Source organism: Lepisma saccharinum, chromosome 22 (genome assembly GCF_977018435.1).
Source record: "Lepisma saccharinum chromosome 22, izLepSacc3.1, whole genome shotgun sequence".
NCBI classification, from domain to species: domain Eukaryota; kingdom Metazoa; phylum Arthropoda; class Insecta; order Zygentoma; family Lepismatidae; genus Lepisma; species Lepisma saccharinum.
The window spans coordinates 27,013,043-27,029,691 of record NC_139250.1 but is presented as its reverse complement, the minus strand read 5'-3'; the positions used below and the strand labels follow the sequence as shown (position 1 = coordinate 27,029,691).

General features: G+C 38.1%; 1 protein-coding gene across 3 annotated transcripts in view; it reads left to right on the top strand.

The window, feature by feature from the left end:
• Positions 1-12,721, top strand: part of LOC146005039 (sodium- and chloride-dependent GABA transporter 1-like) — a 191,786-nt gene extending 179,065 nt beyond the window's left edge. For 2 of the 3 annotated variants that reach the window (XM_083144182.1, XM_083144183.1), the window contains exons 13-15: positions 1,806-2,003; positions 6,994-7,134; positions 12,475-12,721. In XM_083144182.1, the coding sequence (XP_083000308.1) occupies positions 1,806-2,003; positions 6,994-7,134; positions 12,475-12,681 (546 nt within the window). In that variant the 3' untranslated portion in view covers positions 12,682-12,721. The remainder of the gene's footprint in view (positions 1-1,805; positions 2,004-6,993; positions 7,135-12,474) is intronic. The other variant, XM_083144184.1, reaches the window with a different exon arrangement.
• Positions 12,722-16,649: the final 3,928 nt, after the last annotated feature.

Sequence of the window (16,649 nt, the reverse complement as noted above, 5' to 3'; positions counted from 1 at the left end):
GATTGATACAGGGTATTATTATTCTTATGAATACTACTGAAGTCAGATATATCTTAATAAATAAGTGAATATAATTCTTATATTATATTCTTAAGAAATACCTCAATCTTAAAGCAGCTACCCAAGTAACCAAAAGCAGTTGGCCAAACGTTAAGACAACTATACTAAACGTGGGTGACCAAATGTGGTGGTTTTTGCATTGTGCTATCCTGAAAAATGAAGTTGAGATAGGTTTGTGTTGTGATATATGTATATATTTTCTTGTCAAGTCAAATATAAACTATAGTACAAATTATATATGTAAAATACAAAATTCTCGACATTCAAAACACTTTCTACACATTTTCACACATTCCAGATAATGGAGTCTCCCTGATGGCGTAGTGGTATCATCATCACCTTGTGATCAAGGGCTCTTGAGTTCGATATGGAGTGGAGGTACGCCCCAGTTAAATCTATAGGTCCAATCCCAATTAACCTTTCTGTGTATAAAATGGACTTAAAAACAAGTTCAAACATTTCAAAGGAACAGACAAACCATACGCTATTCCCAACACAGAAATATCATTATCCATGACAGTTAATAAATGACTGGTGAGTGACTCCAAAGTTATGAATAACTTCTACTTTCATTAATAAAATATTATATTTTCAGTATGTACTGTGACTGAAATCTTCTGAAAGAAGAACTGTCACATGTAATTGCATTTGCAGCATACTCTTGAATGTGGACTTAACAGGAGAATGTAGTTTTTAAAACTGATTTTGACTCATTTTTTCATGGTTCAGCAAGCATTGTTGGCACAACTGTTATGCACAAAACAACATAAGAACAACTTCAATTTGTAAACCAACATTAACCCAACCTTTCTTGCATTAAATCTCTAGTTGACCCAATGGTTCTGGTTCCTTGGAGTATATCACTCACCAAGGGCTGATATATTTGAAGTTTTGTGCCTATGACTGATAAACTTATGCAATGTACCTAATGGTAGTGTGTAGCACAGCAGAATGTGGCATATATATAACTTATGTACAGTCACGAACACTTCTGGGTTGTAACCATTCTATTGTAGGCCAATTGTATCCTTACAACCCAGAAGTGTGCATGACTATACAATCAAACACATAGATAACTGTAATTAAATTGCCCATTGCTATTTTCATTCTTATTATCTTCATTTTATGTGATGTACTTGCTAGAACAGAAGTTATTCATGCTTTTTGTTTTAATTCTTAATTGTTTATTGATTTGGTTTATTTTACTTCACTTTTCTGCACTTTTGGCGCTAATTGCGAAGATTGAGATGAGTGATGATATGATGAAACTGATGAATGGACACTCAGAATCGCCCATGCTGGGATTCGAACCCACAACCCCTGGCATCATAGCACAATGTGCTAACCACTCTACCACAGGGGCCGGCAAGTTGCTTCAGTTCTTGAACATCACATTGTGGAAAACAGAATGAATAAATAATTAACGTACTGTTATATTTGCCATTGTCCATACATTTGACAGTCTCTTTCAAATTGTTATTTCTTGATATCAGATCATGTACTATCCCAGAGAAAGGTACATGATATAATTTTAAGCAACATGATTGGAAAATTAATATCTATCCAGCTATGATCTGACATGAAAACAGATATGGCAATGAATAGTCATTTCAAAGAACATGCCTGCTCTTGTTAATTGTCTTACGATTACAACAAAATACAATTTTCTGATTAAGGATTTTCTATTATGTAATTATGTAATATTATGAGGTAATGAGGCATGTTCTCTACATTGCATATCCCAGGAATCGATGGATTATGTGGCCTATCTACACAACTTTCTGAGATCAGTCATTGCGGTTGTATTCATTACAATATTTATGGCTATCTTCCTCAGTGTATACGGAGTGAAGAAAATTTGTGATGATATTCATTTTCTCCATGGACACCAACCTGCTCTCTATTGGAAATTTTGCTGGATTATCATACCGACAATTACCTGTGTAAGTTAAATCTTAGTTATTACATATTTAAAACATGACTAACATCTTAAACATGATTTGTCATAAAACAATAATTATTATGGCTGAGCCGATACCATTTTGAACTGATACCCATACCCTAAACCAGGGGTTCCCAAACTTTTTCGTTTCACGGTGCCCTTTGCAATGTTAGTGTGGTTAGGTTCTTGCCTTAAGGTGAGGTGTGACAATTTCACATCAGGCATGCATTTATTTCAAGGTCGTTGGAATGGGCACTGCTACTAAAGAAAATCCACGCATAATTTGAGAGTATGAAGTTCTTCCCATGTTGCAAGTGGGAACGACTTTTAAAGTTGATTATTAAGCTAGATACCATGTTTGAAAATGTTGAATAAGTATTTATAGAATCACATGCATTCTTTATGGAGAAACAACTTCAAATTCAAGTTATGGCTAATCAAATGGAAGTTTCAACTCTTTCTAGCTCAAATATCATCTTCAATGGATCCTCTACCCGATTATATGTTTTTTCTCGCCATCGGAAGATTGGTATTCTCAAGAAAACGAATGAGATAATTCCCCCATAAGCGTATGCATTTCTCCTTGCCTCCTATGGCCATCATGACAGTTTTACCAAACCTGATGTGCATAAAAGATCTGAATTTCACCTTAAATTGAGCTAAAGTTGACTTTCAAGGAGCTAGATTCAAGAAGGCTGAATAAAGTGCCTCCCATGGTAATTGTAGTTGTCAAGGAGGTGAGGGGCGCTGCTATTACCAGTAACTTTAAAGTCATGATAATCTATTCTTAATTTTCACCATGTAGATCTGATGGCATCACCCATCTCAAGAATCCACTGATGGTCGTATGAAATCGAAAATAAAGGATTACCGGATAACAATATTGTCATCTTCACCTCAGCCACAGCACTATAAATATAAAAGTAACTTGGGAGGTAAGAGGATTGGGGCGACGTGATTGGACTATCGCCCGGCATCGCAGTTTCCATTGCAGCAAGCTCCGGTGCAGGACAGGCATGGGAATTCTGTCCCACTCCTCCCTGCAAGCTTTCCATAGACCAACCAGGGTGGGTGGGTGGCGATGTTGAAGAATGTGCAAAAATCCATTGGACTGGCATCTGGGCTTTTCACAGGAATGTCTACAAACGGAATGACATGAATTCCTAATTCCTCTGCCATTTCTTGATAAAAACGTAGTGATGTTCTGGTGGTATGACTCGAAGCCTTGTCCATATGGATCATCACCTGGTTCACATCCATTCCATACAATTGTGGGATGTCTCTCCGATAGATAGGTGTCAGAATGGAGTCTTGGAAGTATCTGGCATTCACCTTCACGTTTTTGTCTACCTTGCGTATCATCAACCTACCCTCATATCCGAATCCCGTCACAACCATAAAGCCAAGAGGAAAACTTTCCCTGCACTGATGAACAAAGTTGCTGCACCCCTTACCGTCAATGTCACGGTATGTGATCGCCCAAATGTGACCACCAGCAGTGAGATGGACATATGATTCATCGATTGTGACAACTTTCTTCCATTTGGAACCCGCCAGGTACTTTTCATACAGTTTCCTGCAGTTCGTTCTACGTTCGGCAATGTGACGCGGTAGAAGATGGTGTACACTGGCCTTCCGCACACACTTCAACCTGAGGCGCTTGCGAATTGTTTTGTTCACAGTTGATGGTGCGAGGTGAAATCTGTGGGCCATATCACGTTGAGTCGGGGGATTTTCTTGGCATGCCAATCGATGGATCCCCTTCGCACTACGGGTGACACTTTGCTTGCAGCCCTTCTCCTGGTGGTTTTCGTGGGTGAATGTTTCGCAAGGAGAGCCTGTTGTGTGTAACAGGCAACAATAGCTTTCACAGTAGTCACCCCGAGTGTTAACCCATTCTCCCGACACTGTTTCACAATGCGTATGTATGAAAACTTAGCATGGAAAAGGGCCATTATGTACCCTCCCTATACCGGTTGATTTTCAGCGCCATTGGATAACATTCACTACCAACACTCACGCACCTACAAGGTCAGGCACAACACTGCTCCCGCCAGCAGACCCATAGTTCCAGCATGATACACCAGGTGGCAGCACCGAATCGAAAATGGTCGGATATAAAGCGAACAACCTCTGTAGAATACCTTCCTTTCGACATGCATCGAAATCAGACACCATGGCTGCTCTGAATATTCACACTCCATCCTTTTGTCGTGATCTAGCTGACATGAAATTTTTATACAAGATAATAAATGGCAAAATCAGAACAGATCTCTTAATCAGTAAATTCACACTTGGTATATCCCAAAAGCAAACGTGCAACCTGCAACTCTTCCACAACCCAACCGCTAGGCTATCCCTTCTACAATGCTCCTTGTTTTACAGGCTCCCAGAAATCTACAACGAACTTCCACTGAATGTAGATATTTTCCTTCCAGAACGTAATTTTTGTATATTACTGACCAAGAACATGTAAATCTATCCCATCTTGTTATTGCTTTTATCTCTTGTTATTTTTTTTGTTTCTACTTTATGTTGTTTCAGTGTTATCATTGATTAAATTTCAGTGAATAATTGGGACATTTGGCGGTGCCCTTGTAAGCCAGTAAGCACACAATTTTGGAACCACTGCCCTATCCTCTTACTGATTCCCACTGATAACGCTACCTGGAAAGTGTAACAATTAAAAGTTGTTACTAATTAATATTAGTGGGGGGGGGTATTACACTCCAATTATAAGCATTAATTTACCATAGTTTTGCTTTAAAATATTAAAAAAATACATTACTAACTCACTCGCTCTCTAGCAGTCCTAAACCTGAAGTTTTATGGCTGCAGCTGTGCAAGCTTTCCCTCTGTCCCTATCCTGGGCAAGATCAATCCAATGTTTTCCATCCTTACCGATGTCCTTTAGGTTCATCTCAACGTTATGCCTCCATTTTCGTCTTGGCCTCCCTACAGGTCTCTTACCATCAGGTTTCCCAACAAGAATCTTGTAAACTCTTCTTTCCTCTCCCATTTGTGCCACGTGGATACAAATTATGCAGCTTCAAATTGTGTAACTTTCTCCACTGGCCTCCTCAACCCATTTAGGTCTGAGGATTTTATTTTCAAAGAAACTTAATTTATGTTCCTCTTTTAATGTATCGGACCAAGTTTCACATGCATATAATACTAGAGGCACAATTACTGTATTGTATATCTTAACTATGACAGATCATAAGTTCTCTAGTTGAAAATGTTGTATATAAAAATAATCACGCTGTACAAATTACAACTTTGCCAGCAATGTGTAAAAAACTACAATGGCAATCACGCTGTACAAATGATAACTTTGACAGCGCTGCAAAGAAAAGTCATATTGGCAATCGCATTGTACCGTGCGTCCATTTCGATCTGCAGCCGAGAGATCGGGAGAAGCGTGGCGGGCGGCGCTGGCGGAGATGCCGACATTTGCGGCCTGTAATGCTCGCTTATTTTTACGGACATATCCAGACATTTATATAAATATTGCAAAACGAGCACTAACCTGGGTTATAATTCATCATCTGTAATTCATCCAAGTTCTGCAATTATATACACAAAAAAATACGCTTTAGAAGTGACGATAAGAGTCACAGATAATAAAACATTTTAATCATAGTTTTGACCAGCAACGTCCTGCTTAAGTTTATATCCTTGAAAGAGTTTTGTGTCGATGGGGATCGTTTGGAGGTTTCGAATGTGCAACACTGTATCAAGATTACGCTGCCGACGAAACCATTAAAAGTCAATGGTTTTCGTGAGCTTCCTCGATGAACTCGATGAAATTGGGGCAGCGTTAGAAAGTTATCCAAACAAACCTCTACGCCGTGTTTCACAGGAGATGGTAGTGTCAAAATCATCAGCACATACAGCCACTAAGCTACTAAAATTAAAACCATACTCTTATAACACAGGTTAGTGCTCGTTTTGCAATATTTATATAAATGTCTGCATATGTCCATAAAAATAAGCGGGCATTTCAGACCGCAAATGTCGGCATCTCCGCCAGCGCCGCTCGCCACGCTTCTCCCGATCTCTCGGCTGCAGATTGAAATGGACGCACGGTATAAAATAGAGGAATAGGAGGGTGGAGATATTCTGTGGCTTAGCTTAATGGAAGCGGTGGCTGTAAGTTTTTGCGGTGCATGTGAATCGGATTGTTTTCTAACAAATTTCAAGCATGTTTGCATGTAAAAATTAATAAAAATCTGAATTTACTAACACCAGACTTGTTTTTTGACATTTTTCATGAGTTAGAGTTAGCCTGAAAGGTAAAAATCCAAGTAAGGAAGTTGGTCCCCTGGGATTCTCCAGTTGCCAGAAGTGCTACGAGAATAGGTAGGCGGTCATATAACTTTTAAGTTCAAAAAATTACATCAGAATATATCTATAAAAGAAACTTATGTAAGGTAAGGTAAATATTTCCATGCATATAGGACCGTGCCATGAAGGCACATTTAGGACATAGGGTTGCACACATTCTCGATCTTGGCTGTTTTGGAGGTGATGTGATCAGCAGCACACTCTGGCTGCCTTTACACCCCTAGGGTTGCCCCAAGTACCCATTGATTTGAGGCTGGGCAAGTCCTAGAGCTGCTCTATGCAGGGACAAGGCTGAAAAAAATTCCGACATTAGATCACCCAGCCTGGGAACCAAACCCAGATCTTCCATGTGGCAGTTAGACACACTACTGTGAAGAAAAGTGATTCACTGAACAGCAGTGTAGATATGTCATAATAGCCAAAATAGATTTGTACCAAATACCTTTTCAAGTTCACCCTCCAAAAAGTGAGCAATAGAATGACTTACTTTTTTTTTATGTGTATGTTCTCATATTTTGATATTCGTTCCTGTTTTCAGAATTAGTTAATTTAATGTATCTGTAGGATGTATTTTTATATTGTTTTTAATGCATCATCTGTGTGCATTGTCTGTATACATTTAATGAAATTTATTCCTTCTTTAGATGATAGTTGCAGCTTCTCTCCTTCAATTGAGCATGGGAGCTCATGAGTACACTATTGCAGCAATCTCTGTGACTGTATTATGTGCTTTTCCGTTTGTTATAGGTGTGGCATTTAAGGGCTACAAATATGCCAAAAAGCAGGTATTTTGACTTTTCAGATTTTGTAAGTTCTAAGTACTGCAAGCTATCAAAATAGACTGGCAAAAATGTGCTAAAAATTTGGAAGAAAGAACAATAATGGGCACTAAAAATTAATAATTCATTAACTTTTAATGCTTTGAATAATGAATAATGAAATTAATTCTCTCCTGAACGATGAGATTAGATTAGATTAAATTTATTTCCATGATCATTTGTTGCACATTGTACAATGATGTTGCATGTTGAATTGCTGTTTTAAGTCCACATTATTCATAGAAAGGCTAACTGGGAACTGGACCTACAGTTTAAAGTGGGATCCAAATGACTGTGTGATGTCCCTCCACCGGGTATCAAACCTGGAGCCCTTGAGTACAAGGCTGTACAATGATATTGAACAGGTTATTAAGCTACATTGCACATTACTGGACAACAAATTTTCAACTTTTTGTTGCCTTCTGCATAAAATTAGCCAATCCTTATAGGTTTGAACCTGCTGAACATGAATATGAAAGTTAAAATTGAAAATTGGCTCTGGTTTAAGAGACATAGGCCTTTAATGTTTATGTGGTGTTTTCATAATGCTTCATATATCAAGCCCCGGCACCTGTGATAAAATCCAGGCCATAACTGCCCATAGCATTAGCATAGTTTTCCTGAAATATAATACATTATAATTAGTACATAATTAAATTTTATACAGTGTTCTTATTGAAATGGGATGTTGGGTGGGTGGGTTATGAGTTGTTCTGTGTCGGCGGATGGTCCTGTTCATGGTTCGTGGAGCTCACTTGAATTTCTATTTCTGTTTGCTGCATCGCTTTGCCTGTCGCTTGTGACGTTGTTCAGCATTATCTCTAGCAATCATCCAGCAATAGTCAGCCAACCAGGCCCGTAGCCAGGCAGGGGCCAGTGGGGGGGCTCAGCCCCCCTCGCACTGCCATCAGCCCCCCTTTACATTAGGTAAACTTTTTTGCATAATTTGTTTGCAGTGAAGAGTGAAAAAGTAGACAACTCACAACTTTAAGGATAAATCCACAGAATATGAACACTATCTATTACATTCGCTCATTTTGATTATGAGCAGAAGTAGCTGCAAGTATTAGATATTCTCTAGACTTCAGAAAGTTCTTTCATAGGGGAGCTTCTTTATCTGTACCTTCACTGTCCCTGTTGCAACCTCCCGTTTAGACAGAAATCTGTGACTTTGATGTCATCGTGCAAGTTCCCTCCGCATCTGCATCAAAGATCAACAACAGCTCCCAAGTTTTGGGAAGGAAGGGGAGTTTAATTGCTTCGGCCGGTGGTGGAATATACTGTAGGCACTGTGATTAAATATCAAAAATCTGTATCATCTAAAATATCATCTAAAATAGTATGGGGTGTGTAAGGGATAATTTCAGTATCAGTGAATTAACACATCAAGAGATGTTTTAAAAGATGTAGAAAAATGTAGTATTTATGTAGTATATGATATTTATAAATGAATGAGCGCCCCCCACATAATTTACCTTCATTTAATATTTTTTAAAAAATGGACTTGGTCTACAAAGCCCCCCCCACTGATAACCCGTGAGCCCCCCCTGGAGATCAATTCTAGCTACGGGCCTGCAGCCAACATGGAAGTCGACCACTTCCCCTGGTATCACTTTTCCATTGTTGCGATTGCCTGATGGAAGCGTTCTCCATGCTCATCACTAACCTTCCCACAATTCTCTGAAAAAAAGTCTAAGTGTGAATGTTGAATATACATCTTCAGAGACATATTGCAGTTAAGTTTATGATACAGTGACAAGATGTTCTCAACCAGTTCTCTGTAATTATCTGCCTTGATGTTGCCTAGGAAGTTTGTTGCCACTTGACGAAACGCATTCCAAGCTTTCTTCTCATCACCTTGAAGTATGCTGTCAAATGTGTCATCAGAGAAGAGTTTTCTTATCTGTGGCCCAGTAAAAACTCCTTTAATTTTAGCTTCGCTAAGTCGAGGAAACTTTTCCAAGAGAAACCTGAAAGCTGATCCAGATTGGTCCATGGACTGCACAAAGCTCTTCATTAAACCTAATTTTATATGTAGGGGAGGTAGCAGGATTTTGTGCAATTCAACCAATGGCACGTTCTGTACATTCTTCTCTCCGACAGTCAAAGATCTTGTTGGCCAGTTACGCCTCACATAATGCTGTGTTTTCGCTCGGCTGTCCCATTCGCACAAAAAGCGGCAAGTATTTTGTATATACCAACTGAAGACCCATGATCACAGCAACTACCTTCAAGTCACCACACAGATACCAACCATACTTGCTATACTGGAGACAGTCTAACAATTTTTTAAGATTGCTGTAAGTTTCTTTCACGTAGACAGCATGTCCAATTGGAATGGATGAAAACTCATTGCCTTTGTGTAAAAATACTGCCTTCAAACTTAATTTCGATGAGTCAATGAACAAACGTCATTCTTGTGGGTTATGTGTGATGTGCAAGGCATTCATCAGACCATGTACATTGGTGCAGAACACAAGGTTATCTTCTTTTCAAAAGAAAAGCATGATCTCCTCATGACGAGACCTAAATGACGTTAGACAGACATTTTCCTCCAGCAATTTCCACTCTTGAAATCTTGAGGGGTGTAACTCTGCTTTATCTTTAGGCAATTCAAGGTCACAAACAAGATCATTTATCTCTTGTACTGTGATTTTGTGTGGCACAGGTGAAACTTCTTCGTCAACGTAAGGAATGTCATTAGATTCCAAAATCATTGGCTCATCTTCATCTGATTCGCTGGAAAGTTCTTTTGATGGTATGGGAACGGGCAGTCCTTCACCATGAGGAACTGGTCTAATAGCAGATGGTATACTAGGGTACTGAATTGTCCTTTTCTTTTTATTTGTTATTCCTCCAGAAAGACGTGGAACCATGCAAAAATAACAATCATTTACATGGTTACTTGGCTCTCTCCACACCATTGGAACAGCAAATGGCACAGAAACTTAACCCCCTTTCATCCACTTAGGAAGATTTCTAGCACACATACTGCAACAAACGTGAGGAACCCAGGTCTTGTCCTGGTCTCCAATCTTGCACCCAAAATAAAGTTGGTATGCTTTCTTTACTTTCGGGGTGATGTTGAAAACGTAACCTCTCCACAAACGTAACAAAAGAGATTTGGACTATTAACACAGTTACGTGGCATCACTAGTGTATCTGCTAACTACACGGATCACAAATAAATTAATTTCTTTAACACACACACACACCAGTAGTAGTTCAAATTGCATCATAAGAAATCACACCCTCACATAAAGAAATTCCACTAAGAACTAATTCACTGACAGTAGCAGAAGATATTGCATCGTACAGTTGAATGTTGTGAAATATCTCCTGCGGATTGTGAAATTTGATGCTTTTATTCTTTAAGATTGGGAACAACAATGAACAATTAAAAGTAAGGAAATACTGATTGTTGTTCTTATCTGTGTTTACACCTTCACAAAATAGAACAGTGTTGCCAGCTTGTGATGCCTGTGTTTACGATAGGAACAGAGTACAAACACCAAATAAAGTATGCGTACCTCCTAAACAAGAGCCAATCAACACTTATAATTGTCATTTTCGTGTTTTCATCTCAAAATTAGTAAGAAATTGCAATTTTCTTTTCAATGGAAAATTGTGCGTTGGCCAGTGTTCACTGCAGCATCCTATACAATTTTACATAGTGCTCCAATAATTATAAAATATATCCAAAGTAACACTATTACAGACGGTATGTGCAAACAGAACAGTTTGAGGTTATATGGTACAAAATTAAGTAAGTATTGCTTTAGAACATATTGTAATGTCTTTAATGCCTGTAATGTCCAGGGCTATGATTTTTATGAACTAAAAATCGCGAAATATTCAGAATAGAAGCATAAAAAATATGCTCTGACAACAATGAAAACATCATTTTCTGAAGTTTTTGAACATGGTGCATTGGGGGTCATTGAATGAGGGTACAGACTGTACTCAAGGGCATTCAGAGGAATTGGATCTGTTGTGTGAGTGTCCTTTCATCATATCATCACTCATCTTCATCTTTGTAATTAGTTTAAGTGGCAGAAAAGCGAAGTTAAATAAATCAAATCAATCAGAACCAATTGAGTGGTTGCGTGGCCCACATGTACTTCTTTTGTATGTTAGTGCATAGGTGCGTTTGTTTAATTTGAAAGCATTGTTGTATCAAAGCCTTATCATGGTCAATGAGAATGACACACACACACTCTAACTACAGTTCCAATATCACAGCATATAAATGCGAACATGTGATTCATGTATGAAATAACTAAATCTAAGTACATAATTAATTATATAATTGTGCAAAACTGCAAATGGATATATTAACTAAAGTATACTACATGATGCTTCTTTTTATATATCCAACCTGCTCAGTGTCAAAGTACATTGATAAAATTCATTATCTTATGAACAAGAATACATTTTATCTAATCACAATATTGCAAACAACTATAAAAATCTTTCACTTTTGTTATGCTTCAGCAGTACACAGTAGATACTACTGTGTAGAAAAATGTTTAATAATGAATTAGTATTGTCTCATTTCGTATGTATGGATTTAAAAATAAAGTTTTTTGTCTCTTCTTTTACTACAACAATAATCAACTAATAATGTGTGTAAGGTATTGTTCATTTGCAAATTTTCTCCATTTGTAAAACAATCTTTTTAATTAATTAACATTATGGAACTAAACTTAGAATTCTAACATTCATCTTTGAAAGTTAAATATGAAGATGAATGACTAACCGCACGGCTATGAAATTAGGCAGGTGGCAGAAGTTCACGCTGTTGCTATGTCAGAGCACAACCCTGTGTGTTGAAGAGGATGAAATATCTCGTTGTAGAGTTGGTCTTTGTAATCCACGTGATGCAAACTGACAGTATTTGCTCGAAAGGTCAGGAATGACACAAAAGTGCCCTGGAGAGAGGTCGGTCTGACACTCGAACTAGGCAATGCAGCCTGGTTGACATTGCCACACAGTGCATGGGAACCAGCGACTTTTGTTCTGCTCTCCCTTTGCTTATGTCGTATGTGGCACCAGTGCAATTCTGCCTAGCCGACTATTTTCATGGCCGTTCATTTAAGTTGCGATTGTGCTGGGTTACACAGTCAGGGATGAAAACGATGATGTAAGAATTATTTAGTCACAGAGGCTCTATAATTATACAAGCAGTTGTAATCCAAAAGAAGGTTAATAAATGTCATTAAGAGACATTATCAGCAAATTGCACAAGGGCAGTTTATTAAGTTTCTCTCTTGTTGTTAATGTTTTTCCCCACTCTTTGTTTTTCAGCAAATAGAAAAGCTGTTCAAGACTCACACATCATGGGGACCACGAAATTATGAAGAAAGGAAATTACGAAAGAAATTTAATCCATCCCAAGAAACTCGTTCAACAAAACTTGACCAGACATGTGAGCATCATTGTCTTATAAATTCAGTGCAACTACAGAATGTTATTCTTGAAGAAGATTTGAAGAGAAATGCCTTATTAGAATAATTGTATAAGTCAATACATTTTATGTAGCATAGTTGTATGATCTAACTGATTTAAAATAATACATTTTTATTTTAAATATAATGATTTTTTATTTTAAAAATATAATAGGTTTAAATATCACCCATATTCCGAATGCTGCTCACATTTATGTAAAAAAATAAATTTTTAAGTGTTTTTTTATGAGAACATACTTGGTACACATGAATAATAATAGTGCAATGGTAACATATGATCTAATTAGAATGGGAATGTAGGATGTAGCTGTAACAAGTTGTCTGGTACAAACTATGGTAATTTTGTAGCAATGCTACAATTACAATTTTTAAAATATGAGCAACTACAACTATACCCTGTCCCAGCTAACTGTAGAGCAAGGCCACGCATAGCGTCAGAGAAGTGAGGGAAATTGAGTGGCCAGAGAAAGGAGTACATGCTGCTGGGAAGGCAGTCACTTTCCCCCACTCCACGCAATCCCGTTCCTCTCATGTGTTCATTGGTGGAGCTGTCTCCCATCACTACTTGCGCGGAGACTTGATTTAGTTTGCCTGCTCTACAGTTAGCTGGGACATAGTATACAGCTATAAATTTTCAGTTTGCCTCCATAGCACATTACTTGCAACCAGTAGTAATACATCATATTTGTGTAGCAGCATATGGCTGATATTTGGAAGACTTTTTGATTTTAATGGGTATTACAAAGGCATTATAACAATGAAGGTATTTAATTATTGATTTTTATGACATAATTTTAAAAATGAATAAGTATATACTTGTATACTTGTAACACTTTTACTATAGATCGACCACAAGGAAAAAAACCTTGGGACGAGAAGTCCCCGCGCAACTTTCCCTTCTTCCCTCCACCTCGGGCCATAAGGAAGCATGGTGAACTCTCCCCCTCCCCCATTCGCGGGGGTACGGTGCACATGACTCGCGGGTCTGCGCAGGTTGTTTTGCTCGTGGTTCCACTATACCAGTCAATTTTCAGTGAGAATTACCACCAGCATGGGTGTACTCAGAGTTTTTCTTGAGAGGGAAGGGGCAAAAATATTTTTTTCTGAGAGGGCAAACAAAACTCTCCCAGGAAGGGTAATGCTTTATTCTCAATTATTTTAAAATGGAATAACATTAATTTTACTTTCAATGTAAAAAGAATAACAGACAGAAATATAATTTTTACCACTTGCTTTCCAGGGGGAGCAAGTGCCCCATCTCCACTGGATACATCCATGACCATCATGCAAAGGATGGATGACTTGCAAATTGTATTTATTATTTTTGTAAATTAGTATGTGCAAATAAATTAGCTCTATTCTCAGACCAGTCAGAGATTATACCATAAGTTAACTGAAAATCAAGCCTACTTGTAAATATATTTCAAGTAGCCACTGAAACTATTATCTGCATAGTATCCATATGGTGATCAATGTGGCCTGGAAATGAAATAATCATATTGTCCTGCATATAGGAATCATGAATCATAGTGGGGTTCTCCAATGGTGTAGTGGTAACCACGTTGGCTTGTAATCAAGGGGTCCCGGTTAGAGACCCAGTACAGGCACATTGCACGATGGTTCGAATCCCACTTTAAACAGTAGGCCCAGTCACGATTAGCTTAGTTGTGCATAAAGTGGACTTACAACAACAATCCAATTCAATTCAAAAGAGTTAGTGCTGAATTTATAGCTTTTAAAGGTTTTTTCAGGGATAAATACTTTATAAAAGATGAGAGCTAAACATGCCAACCAAATCCAACCTAAACCAATCCAGATTAACTTAATTTAGAAGATTTCCAAAGGAATACCCCATGAGTTTCTTCCAAAGGCAATTCCCCTGAGTTGCTTCCACAAGTGAACTACTTCCACAAGTAACTCCATATGAGTTATTCTACAGTAACACCATGAGTTACTCCAACAGTAACCCCATGAGTTTTTCCAACAGTAACCCCATGAGTTATTCCAACAATAATTCCATTAAAGTTACTTCCGAAAGTTACTCACTTTCCTGCAATACTTCCACAAGTAACTTCCCATGCGTTACTTTCTGTAGTAACCCCATGCATTACTTCTAGACGCAACTCCCTAAGGACCTAACCTACATAGACTGCCATAGACACTTTGGATATAGGATACCTTTGAGATGGTAAGATGCTAAATGAGTAGTTTAAAAGGATTGCATTCTTGCTCTACATGCAATTGAATAGCCTTTACTTTATATTCTTTTTATATTGGTCAGTTTATGGCTAGGAATCTTCTTTTACATATTTCATGAAAATTTTCTATATGGTTGTACTTACCCTTCGTAGGCATAACTTGGAGTAGGGGGTGAGGGCAGGCACGGAAATAGAGAAATATTTGGAGGGGGGGGGTTCGAACCAAGTGTCTCAGTAATGATAATAATAATAATAAAATTTCAAATAAAATAATAGTAAAATATGTAAATTGTTATTTTATTATTATTATTACATGAATAGGTAAAATACAGTATAAGAATAGTGATATAACAGCACATTTTCATTATGTATTGTTAGGATGACCAAAATTTGTATGGAAACAATTACCCCGGAAGGGAAATTAATGTCAAATAGATAAATAATTGTATATTTATTGAATAGCAAAAAAAATATGTTAGATTCAGTTAACAGAAAGTAATAAAGTTTGTTATAAAGTTTTACACCTTGAAATCCTTGACCATTATGTGTTTTAGATGTGTGGACAGTTGAAAGATGGAGGGAGTTATGCATACGAGCAGGGCCGGATTAAGATTAAATTGGGCCTGATGCTTGAAATCTTCGGTGAACAATAAACACAATGATGCTATAGTTACGTCACAGCGCAAAGAATAATAGTAACTGTACAATAAGTAACGCTGTGTCTAGGTGTCTGAAATTGGGGCTCCAAATTTCATTCTAAGATTTATTTTCAGGTTAATATAGCAAAAGAAAACTGTTCAGCTTTCGGAAAATTCTCGTCTGTTTTCATCTGGGCCTATTTCAGGAATGGGCCTAATGCTACAGCATCAATAGCACCCACCTTAATCTGGCCCTGCATACGAGTGCTGTATTTGTGTATGTCTAGATTTTTTTAGAAGATTTCAGAATTTGTATGAATAAAGTATTATGTTTCTAATATGTACAAACATGGAAGAGGTAATATTTGAAATTCATTGAAAATTTGTTTCGTTGGGCTTGAGAGGAACACATTTTTCATAATTTTTAATATCTGATTTGCCAAATATTTTTTTTTTCATTTTGGGTGAACTGCCCCAGAAAGAGATACCATATGTAAGTACTGGTTGAATCTGTCCAAAATATACTGTCCTTAAATCATTTAAAGATAAAACGTTTCTCAGAATTCTCATGTAAAGGGTTTTCCAATAAGGGCGGGTCGATGTTGGCAGCCTGTGGCGGCCATGTTGTTTTGGTGGCGTCTATCTAATCTGTTGTTTCCTTTTCAGGCACTGATGCCAAATCACCATGGCAAGTTACACGATTGAGCAGCGTGTCCAAATGATAAAACTTTATTATCAAAATGAGTGTTCGTTAGTGCAAACGTTGCGCGTGTTGCGCCCATTTTACGGCAGACGCGGTGGCCCTTCAAAGTTGACTCTCCAACGTTTGGTGGCCAAATTCGAGACGACCAGTTCCGGTAAACAATCAGCCAACACCCGTACGTCAAAGGAACGCCAGATCGGCTGAGAACATCGCCGCGGTCTGTGAAAGTGTGCAGGAGAACCCGAGGCAGTCAATTCCTCGCCGTGCACAAGAACTGGGCCTTTCGCAGACTTCAACTTGGCGAATTTTGCATCGGGACTTGCGCCTACACCCGTACAAGATCCAACTGACCCAGGAGCTCAAAGTTAATGACCATAGACAACGCCGTTTGTTCGCTGACTGGGCTTCAGGGCGTTTGGAAGAGGACCCCAATTTTGGCCGAAAAATCATATTTAGCGACGAGGCGCATTTTGGG